The sequence below is a fragment of the Aureococcus anophagefferens genome (assembly GCF_000186865.1).
Source record: "Aureococcus anophagefferens unplaced genomic scaffold AURANscaffold_1, whole genome shotgun sequence".
Classification (NCBI taxonomy): domain Eukaryota; class Pelagophyceae; order Pelagomonadales; family Pelagomonadaceae; genus Aureococcus; species Aureococcus anophagefferens.
Window position 1 is genome coordinate 1,517,526 of NW_008705561.1, and position 9,635 is coordinate 1,527,160.

The window sequence follows — 9,635 nt, forward strand, 5'->3', positions numbered from 1 at the left end:
GCGGCGTCGGCGACGGCGCCGCGCGGCCGAGGAGCCAGCCGAGAACCATGCGGCCCTGCGGCAACAGGCTGCCGAAGCCAGTCAGCTTGTGGAACCCACTTTGTGAATGGATTGCACCTCGAGGCCTCGCAAAGGAAACAACTCGGCCTGTGGCAAGAAGGCTCGTTGGCGGAAAACTTGCGAGTGCGGCCCTCGGGAGCCTCGCTCGGACCCGTGCCAAACGCCCACCTTACCGTCGCCCCTTCCCCCCGGGCGCTCACGCGGTCTGCGGCGTCTCGTCGGCGGCCATGATGCCCCAGAGGAGGCCCGCCTCGGCCGTCTCGAAGGGCCAGAGGATCACGCGCACGAAGGGCGGCATCGCGAAGCCGCCGCTGAACTGGAGGTAGAACCCGACCGCGGCCAGCGCCCAGCCCGTGACCTCGTCGACGTAGGTCTCGTTCGGGTCGAGCTTGAAGACGCCCTTGCGGTCGAGGACGTACATGACGTTGCGCGACACGAGCAGCCCGCCGCGCACCGCGCTGTAGAACGCCGAGAGGAGCTTCTGGACGTGGATCGCGACGGCGATGGCGACGACCTTGCACGTGTAGAAGATGATCGTCGGGATCCACTTCTGGGTCTCCTTGTCCATGACGTGGACGAGGACCTGCGTCAGGGGCACGCGCAAGAGCTGGCCGAGGAAGTCGCCGATCGCCGAGCCGAGTGCGACCATCTGCGCGAACTGGATCTTGAGCACGGCGATGACGGCGACCCAGGCCGTGTAGAGGCCCTTGAAGCCGCGGTCTAGGGCCACGGGGTCCGTCGCCGTGAGCACGAGGTAGTTCTTGCGCCGGATCGTCTCCGCGACGGCGCGCTGCTCGACGTCCGCGACGCCGTCGCCGTCCGCGTCCAGCGCGTCGTCGTCCTCGAGGGCCTTCTTCGCGTTGCCGTACTGGACCTGCAGGTCGTGGAGCGCCGCGTAGGTGTCGGCGCCGCCGCACTGGCGGAAGGCCTCGAAGGCCGCCATCGTCAGCGGGTAGACGCCGCCGAAGAAGACGAGGCAGAGGCCCCAGACGATGCCCAGCACGTCCGTGGGCAGCTTCGAGAGGACGTAGTAGAGGGCCTTGAAGACCTTGACGTAGACGGGCACGCAGACCTCGCAGCCGACGGCGGCCCACGCGACCGCGGGCGCGCACCGGTTGAGGCACGCCGCGACCTTGGGCGGCGCCTTGCCGCTCGCGGACGCCACGAGCGCCTCCCACTTGGCCTCCTCCTTCTCGCGCAGCGTCTTGTCGAGGACCCAGGCCGCGCCGGACCGCGCGCTCCGCAGCTCGTCGAGGGCCGCGCCCTCGCCGACGGCCGTCGACGCGCCGAAGCTCAGCTGCGCCGGGCCCGACGACTTGCCGCCGAGAATGGGCGCGAGCTCCTGGGACGCCCCCTTCTGCGGCGGCGTCTGCAGGTGCCGCCGCTCGCCCCGCGGCGCCATGGGTCGCCGCCGGCTCGTCGACGCGCTTCCACGGGCACCAGGCTGCCCGCCTTTTGGATGGCTCGTGGTGCGAACAGAAATCTCAGAAGAAGCTACGCTGCCAAAGGCAACGCCGAGTGCAACAATGTCGATTAGGCGCCTTCTACACGGAGAACTGGTTCGACTTCTTCTCCTGGGAGCGCGCGTACTTCTTCTGGACGGCGAGGAGGAGCTCGGACGCGCCGACGCCGACGTCGCGGTACTTGATGATGAGCGCGTCGACGTCGCGGACCTTGTTCGGGTTGTGCTTCTGGTAGAAGGCGATGATCTTCGCGCGCGCGGCCTTGTCGTCGTCGTCGTCGTCGTCCTCGTCGTCGTCGAGGCCCTGGCGCACGGACGCCGGCGCGGCGCGCGCCGGCTGGGGCGGCCGGCCGAGCAGCCGGTCCTGGAGGTCCGCGGCCTTGCGGCGCAGCGCGGGCTCCGAGCCGTCGACGTCGCGGAAGCCCGCGGCCATGAGGCCCTCGCGGAGCTGCGTCATGGAGAGGCGGTCCACGTCGGCCGCGAGGAAGCGGTCGAGCGCGCCGTCGGACGCGCGCGGGCTCCGGGGGCTCGACGCGGCCGACGACGACCGCGGCGACACGGCGCGGGGCCGCGCGTCGCCCGCCGCCGGCGCGGGCGCGGGCGCCGCCGCCTCGTCGGCCGCGTTCTCCGCGGCGGTCCTCGCGACGAACGCGTCCCACGACGCCTGCTCCCGGTCGCTCCGGGGCCGGCCGCCGGGCGACCGCTCCATGGCGGGCTTGGCACCGTGCTGCGCGCGCGACGAGTAGGACGGCCCGGACGCCGTCGGGCCCCGCGGCATGCCCGGCGACGGCGCGGGGTCGCGCCGCGCGTAGGACGCCGCCGCGGCCGACGACGACGACGTCGGGCCCCGGGGCATGCCCGGCGACGCGAGGGTGGGCCGCGGCGTCCGCGGCTTGCTGTTGTCGACGTAGACCTTGGCGGCGCCGCTGTACTGGGGCCGCTCGGGCGTCGGCGCGAGCCGCGGCGACTCGGCCGCCGGCGGCGCGTAGTCCGCGGACCGCAGGTCCTCGCGGCTCGGCCGCGCGGGCCGCGCCGCGCGCCGCGCCGCGCGCTCCTCGCGCAGCTTCTTCGCCACGAGGCGCCGCTCGCGGAGGCTCAGCTCCCAGTCGTCGAGCGACGGCTGCGGGCCGTCGGCGTCGGACGGCGCGCGGCAGCTCCGGAGCTGGTGCCGCCGCTTGTCGTCGACCCAGAGCACGAGCTTCTCGCCCTTGCGCTCGATCTTCGCCAGGCCCTCGAGCAGGTCCATGGACGCGCGCGGCGGCTGCTCCGTCAGGTCCGCGTCGGGGTCCATGTAGTAGAGCTTCGACTTGTGGGCCGTGAAGAACTGGACGCGCCAGGTGCCGTCGCTCGACTTCTTCTCGAGCAGGCCCCGGAGCCGCTTGAGCTGGTACCCGGACGCGAAGCCCGACATCGCGCCGTTTGGGTGCGCGGGACGATGCGCGCCGCGGATGCTGAGAAATCGCAAAGGCCGGCGAGGCCGGCACGGTGCCGCGATGGATGCGACGAGGCAGCCCGTCCTGTGCGCAGCCCGCCGTCCCGACCAAAGTTCTCGGCGGCGGCGCTCGGCACCGACGCGCGCCTGAGCCTCGTCGTGCTCTGCGGCATCCCCGGCTGCGGCAAGTCGACGCTCGCGGCGGCCCTCAAGGCCAAGGGCTTCGTCGTCGTCTGCCAGGACCACCTCGGCAGCCGCGCGCCCCCCCATGCCGTCGCTGAACAGCGTGCTGCGGCGGCCCTTCGACGGCGCCGGCGACGACGTGCCGCTGACGGCGCTGCAGCGCGCCGTGCTTTCACGCGAGGGCGGCCGGCGGAGCGGCAAGGACGGCGGCGCGTCGAGCGCCCCGCGGCAGCGGCGGCGCTGGCGCCTCGAGCCCGTGGAGATCGCGTCGGCGGGCCGCGTGAGCTACCCGCCCGGCGACGCGCGGCGGAGCGCGTCGGCGAAGGCGCGGCCGTCGCGGCGCGCGCCCGAGCGCGCGCCCGAGGCGTCCTACGCGGCCGCGACGGGCGGCGAGCGGCGGCGGCGGCGCGCGTCGTCGGCGGCGCCCTACACCCTGGAGACCCTGCGCTCCGCGCGGCGCGGGTCCAAGGTGGCGCTCGACGAGGCGCCGCCGGGGTCGCCCGCGGCCGCCCAGAGCCCGCCGCGCGCGGAGCGCGACGTCGCGGAGCGGCCTCCCGCGACGCCCGCGGGCGACGAGCGGCCCCTCAGGCCGGCGGCGGACGCCGGCGCGGCGAGCGCCTGGGAGGCCGTGGTCACGCCCGAGGGCGACACCTACTACTACCACACCGCGAGCGGCTTGAGCCAGTGGCGGCGGCCCGCGTGCCTCAAGCGCGACTTCCGCGAGTGCTGCTACGACGCCGAGACCAACGAGCTCGCCTGGGAGCCGCCGCCGGGCGCCGAGGTCGTCGCCTACGCGGACACGCAGCAGCCCGGCGCCGCGCGGCCGCGCTACGTGCGCTGCTACTACGACGCCGTGTCGGGCGAGACGTGCTGGGCGCCGCCCGACGACGACGGCGGCGGCGACGGCGACGCCGCGCCGGAGGCGGCGCCGGTCGTCGACGAGGCGCCGGACCTGCTCGGCGAGTCCCTCGAGGCGCCCGTCGTCGAGGACGAGGAGGAGCGCACGCGCGACTGCTGGTACGACCCGGCCACGGAGCGGATGTTCTGGGACCAGCGCGAGTGCTCGGACCCGGAGAGCGCGCTCCCCTGCGTCTACGACGAGCGGCGCCAGCGCATCGCCTGGGCCACGGAGCTGCCCCCGCCGGCGCCCGTGCCCGAGGAGGCCGCGCCGGACGCCGACGGCGGGCGGGGAGTCGCCGCGCCGCCGCCGCCGGCGGACGACCGGGGCAACGACGCGGGGCGGCACGCGGCGCTCAACGAGAAGATGGAGGAGATGCAGGCCCAGCTCCGCATCATGGAGGCCCAGCTCCGGGCGCGGGGCATCGTCCCCGGCGCGCCGGACGGCGGCGCGGACCTGTAATCGTGTGTGGTGCAACTTGGCCCGTCTTTACTCGCGCGCGCCTAGACGTCGTCGGCCTTGTAGGAGACGGCGGCCTCGACCTGGTGGATCGACGTCGTGAAGGACCGGAGCTTGACCTCCTGCGCGTTCGTGATGTACTTGGGGTCCGAGTCCTCCCACGTCCCCGGCACGTCGGCCTTCTTCCGCGCGTAGACGAGCAGGTCGAAGGCGCAGGCCTCCTCGAGGAGGGGCAGGAACGTCACGGACGCCGTGATCTGGCGGATGATCGCCTGGATCTGCTTCGTGATCTCCTTGACCGCCGCGGTCTTCGCCTCGGGCGCCGCGTTCTCCGCGTTCTCGCCCTCGGCGAACGCCTGCACGGCGAAGACCCACCGCTCCAGCGTCTGCCCCGTCTCGACGCCCGTCACGACGACGACGAGCCGCTGCACCTCGCCCGTGTTCAGCCACGTCTTCAGCTGCGACAGGATCTTCGACAGGTACCTGCGGGCGGCGGAACCTCCGCCGGCGCGCCGCGCGCGGCCGCGCGGCGCCGGGCGACGCGCGATTTCAGGCCCTCGTCGCTCGTCACCATCATCGACAGGCCGTACTTGGCGACGCGTTTGAACTCCTCCGGCGGGTAGATGCCGCGCTGGTAGAGGATGCTGCGCGCGGGGTGCGGCCATCGGGGTTTGCGCGCGCGCGACGCAGCGGGGCGCACCTGTTGATCGCGAACTCGAAGAACTCCTGGACCATCTCCACGCTGCCGCTAAGGCTGATGGTCTTCTGATCCGCCATGATTTGGCGGCAGGCGGCGGCAACGACGGTGGTCCGCGCCGAAAGGCAAACGACGTCGGACGGAGTATTGACGGAGCCGAGGCAAAAAACGCCAAGCCTGTTGGCACGCGCAGGCCAGGGAGCGCCGACAATATGAGCGTCTTCACCTTCAAAAAGCGCACGAAAAAGGTCGTCGAAGAGTCCGACGACGACTCCTCGAGCGACGACGACGAGGGCTTCGAGGCGGCCATGGTCGATGTCCAGAACGATGAGATGGACGACAAGAAGGGCAAGAAGAAGAAGAGCGCGCCGGCGCCCGCGCCCGCGAGCAGCCGCGTGTCGGGCAACGTGCCGCGCGGGCTGCAGCGCGGCGGCAGCGACTCGGACGACGAGATCGAGGCCATGGCGCCCGTCATCGAGATCGCCGACGACGACGACGACGACGACTCGGACGACGACGACGACGGCGCGGCGTCGGCGGACGAGGACACGAAGCGGCGGCTGCGCATCCTCGAGGAGGCGCGGCAGGCGCGGGACGCGCTGCGGCTCGCGGAGCGCGAGGTGCTCGTCGCGTCGTCGGAGGACGAGGCGGAGCCCGCGCCCGCGCCGCGGCGGCGGCGCGGCGAGGCGGCGGTCGCCGCGGACGACGACGAGGAGGCGGCGGCGCCGGCCGAGGAGACCTTCAGCGGCGCCAAGCTGGCGATCAAGGTGCGCACGAAGGACGACAAGGGCCAGCCCCGGGTCTACCACATCCACGAGGACGAGCCGTTCTCGCGGCTCTTCGACAACTACGCGGCGGACCGCGGCGTCGACGTCTACGAGTGCAAGTTCATGTTCGACGGCGAGACCCTGGGCGGCGGCTCCAAGCCCCGGGCCCTCGACATGGAGGACGACGACCTCATCGACGTCCAGGCGCCCCCGAAGGGCAAGAAGCGGCCGCGGCCCGGCGCGGAGCCCAAGGGCAAGCCCGCCAAGGCCGCCAGGAGCTCGCCGGCGCCCAAGGCGAAGGGCTCGCCCGCGCCCAAGGCCAAGTCGCCCAAGGCGCCCAAGGCGGCGTCGCCGCCGCCGCGCGAGAAGGTGCTCCTCGCGTTCGCGCTCGGCGACGCCAAGCCCAAGAAGTTCAAGATCTACGACGACGACCCCTTCTCCAAGGCCTTCGACGTCTTCGCCAAGCTCAAGAAGGGCGGGTCCTTCGGCTACTCCTACAAGGCGCGGCCCATCCCGCCGGACGCGACGCCCGCGTCCCTCGGCATCCGCGGCGAGGGCAAGATCGACGTCGTCGCCAAGTAAACTGGATTAGAACGCGTCTCTGTGGAACCGAGCGACCCGCGTCTTACGACACGTGCCCGTCCTGCGGCGCGGCTCCCCGAGTCGGCGGCGCGGAGACGCGGCGCTCGTTCGCATGCGACAAGAACCAAGCCCCGAGTTCGGCGGTGCCGACGCCGGAGACCACGCCTGCGCGCCGCTGGGGATTGTGCACGGCTGCACGCACGCGTGGAGATGCTGCTCGTGCTCGTTGAGACTCCCGTTGGAAGGATTCGGTATCGGCGTCGGGCCTCAGGTCCGGTGCGCCTAACGCATCGTTGCTTTCTCGCCCCACAGCGAAGCACACCCTAACGAAGTATACTTACTACGACCATGGCACTCGCTATTAACACGAATCACAACGTCGCCGACCTCGAGGACATCCTCGTACGTCCCCTCCCCCGTCCCGTCGCGCGCGCGCGCCGCGCGCGCCTCGCGCGCGTCCCCGCGGCGCGATCCCGTTACGCCGCGCCGAAGCGCCCCGCACGCACCCCCCGCCCCCCGCGCAGAACCCCAAGGACGTCAAGTCGTCCGTCATGCCCCGCTGGCGCGTCGCGCCGCGTCCCGTCGATTTCGCCCGCCCCGCGCGCCGCGCGCGCCCCGGAGAAACCGCGACGCCGCGTATCCAGAAGTCGCCGCCGGCCCCCCGAAGCCCCCGCCCCCCCGCCGCGCACCGTGTGACCCCCCCGCCCTCTCCAGGCAGCGCAAGGCGATGGCCAAGGAGCGGTCCTGCGACCGGTTCATCCCCACGCGGACGGCGATGAACTTCGAGGCCGCGCAGCACAAGATCGAGGGCTCGGAGAACGAGTCCGAGGGCGAGGCGGCGCAGAAGCGCGACGCGGCGCTCAAGGCGGGCCTGCTCAAGGACGGCTGCGTCGACGGCGAGGAGGGCTCGCGCGTCCTCGCCTACAAGCAGAAGGCGCCGGCGCCGAAGGCGGGCTACGTGAACCACCTCCACGTGCTCTACACGGCGAACCACGGCGGCCCGGGCCTCGAGGGCGCGTCGCGGCGCAAGGCCAAGTCGACGCGCCACATCCCCAGCGCCCCGAGCCGCGTGCTCGACGCGCCCGACCTCCTCGACGACTACTACCTCAACCTCACGTCGTGGGGCGCGAACAACTGCGTCGCCGTCGCGCTCGGCCCGACGGTCTACGTCTGGAACGCGGCGTCGGGCTCCATCACGGAGCTCCTCACGCTCGAGGAGGCCGAGGACTACGTCTGCTCCGTGGCCTGGCTCCCCGGCGAGACGGGCGCGGGCCACCTCGCCGTCGGCACGGCCGCGGGCTCGACGGAGCTCTGGGACGTCGCGTCGACGCGCGCGCTGCGGCGCATGGACGGCCACGCGGCCCGCGTCGGCAGTTTGGCCTGGAACGGCCACACGCTGTCGAGCGGGTCCCGCGACGCGACCGTCGTCCACCACGACGTGCGCATCCGCGACCACGCCGTCGGCTCGTGCGTGGGCCACGCGCAGGAGATCTGCGGCCTCGCCTGGAGCCCCGACGGCACGACGCTGGCGTCGGGCGGCAACGACAACGACGTCATGCTCTGGGACGCGGCGACGACGGGCGCGCGGTCGCAGGCGCCGTCCAAAGTCTTCTCGGAGCACTGCGCGGCCGTCAAGGCGCTCGCCTGGTGCCCCCACGACCGCCACGTCCTCGCCACGGGCGGCGGCACGGCGGACCGCTGCATCAAGCTCTGGAACGCGTCGCGCGGCGGCGACGCGCTCAACTCCATCGACACGGGCAGCCAGGTCTGCGCGCTCGCCTGGAACCCGCACGAGAAGGAGCTGTTGAGCGGCCACGGCTACGCGGAGAACCAGCTGTCGCTCTGGAAGTACCCGACCATGGCCCGCGTCAAGGACCTCAAGGGCCACACGGGCCGCGTGCTGAGCCTCTGCACGTCGCCGGACGGCTCGACGGTGCTCTCCGCGGGCGCCGACGAGACGCTCCGCTTCTGGGACTGCTTCGCGGCCCCGGGCGGCAAGAAGGACAAGAAGCAGCGCTCCGCGACGCTCTCCCAGGGCAAGATGATGCACCTCCGCTAGGGCGCTCCTTTTTTCGCGCGACTCCGCCCCCGCCCCCGTCCGCGTCCCCTCCGCCCCCGCCCCTGCCGTGCGCGCAGGTACCCCGCAGGAACTTCACACGGCTGAATGAACGATGAGACGTTTCCCCCACCCTCTCCCCCCCCGCGGCGCCCCGCGCCGACACGGCGGGGCGCCGTCGGCGGCCCGACGCCTCCCCGAAGTCGGGACCGCCGAGAAGGCCGGCCGGGAGCGCCCGGCCGGTCCAGGACAAGGCATGCCGCGCGGCGAAGATGACTTTCCTGAGCATCGGTGTGATCCCCAACAAGGTCAAGCCACATCGGTGTTTTCCAATACCACCCACGCGCCGGAAGAAAAGCCCGGGGACCGGGCGGCGGAGCGGCGAGAGAGAGAGATGCAGAGAGAGGACGCCCTCAAGATGCGAACGAACACGCCGTTACTCCAGAGGAAGGGAGCCGGCGGGGGGCGGGGTGCACACACGATGCGGGCGCCGGAGCGGCGCGCGCAGTTTGGGGGGCTTTCGGGGGGCGAATTCTACGACTGGTCGAAGAGGAACTGGAGGGAGTCGTTGAGTATCGCGTCGTCGTCGTCGAAGGCGCCGCCCGCGGCGGGGAGGAGCGCGTCGTGGCCGTCGAAGAAGCCGCCGACGCTGAGGGGCCGCGGCGGCGGCTCGGGCCGCGACGCCTTGGCGGGCGGCGCGCCGTAGGCGTCCGCCGGGCCGCCCGTCCAGTGGCGCTTGAGCGACGCGAGGCCGTGGTTCACGGTCCGCGCGGCGCCCGCGTCGGCGTCGTAGGCCGGCGCGGCGTCGCGCCGCGGCTCGGGCCGCGGCTCGGCCGGCGCGGCGGCGCCCGGGGGCGGCGGCGGCCGCGTGTTCGCGCTGAGCTGCCGCAGGAGCTCCTGGGATTCGTGGGACGGGAGCCGCGGCCGGCCGTCGTCGCGCGCCGCGTGGGGCGGCGGCGCCGCCGCCGCCGCGGCCGCGCGGGGCCGCGCCGCGGGCGCCGCGGGCCGCGCGGGCGCCGCGGCCGCGCGCGCGTCGTCC

General features: G+C 73.2%; 3 protein-coding genes across 3 annotated transcripts in view; 1 reads left to right on the forward strand and 2 right to left on the reverse strand.

The window, feature by feature from the left end:
• AURANDRAFT_70546 (hypothetical protein) overlaps positions 1-2,963 on the reverse strand; it is a gene marked incomplete at both ends in the record, with an annotated part of 3,583 nt that extends 620 nt beyond the window's left edge. The window contains 2 exons of the mRNA XM_009034425.1: positions 347-1,417; positions 1,611-2,963. Coding sequence (XP_009032673.1) covers positions 347-1,417; positions 1,611-2,933 — 2,394 coding nt within the window. The remainder of the gene's footprint in view (positions 1-346; positions 1,418-1,610) is intronic.
• A 1,575-nt stretch (positions 2,964-4,538) lies between these two features.
• On the reverse strand, positions 4,539-5,271 carry AURANDRAFT_19390 (hypothetical protein; the record flags this gene model as incomplete). The annotated part of the gene is made up of 3 exons (XM_009034424.1): positions 4,539-4,964; positions 5,036-5,138; positions 5,195-5,271. The coding sequence occupies 3 exons, from the start codon at positions 5,269-5,271 to the stop codon at positions 4,539-4,541; spliced, it is 606 nt and encodes a 201-aa protein (XP_009032672.1).
• A 1,577-nt stretch (positions 5,272-6,848) lies between these two features.
• Positions 6,849-8,646, forward strand: AURANDRAFT_70027 (hypothetical protein; the record flags this gene model as incomplete). The annotated part of the gene is made up of 3 exons (XM_009034084.1): positions 6,849-6,942; positions 7,065-7,102; positions 7,255-8,646. 3 exons carry the CDS (start codon positions 6,889-6,891, stop codon positions 8,597-8,599), a joined length of 1,437 nt encoding a protein of 478 aa, XP_009032332.1.
• Positions 8,647-9,635: the final 989 nt, after the last annotated feature.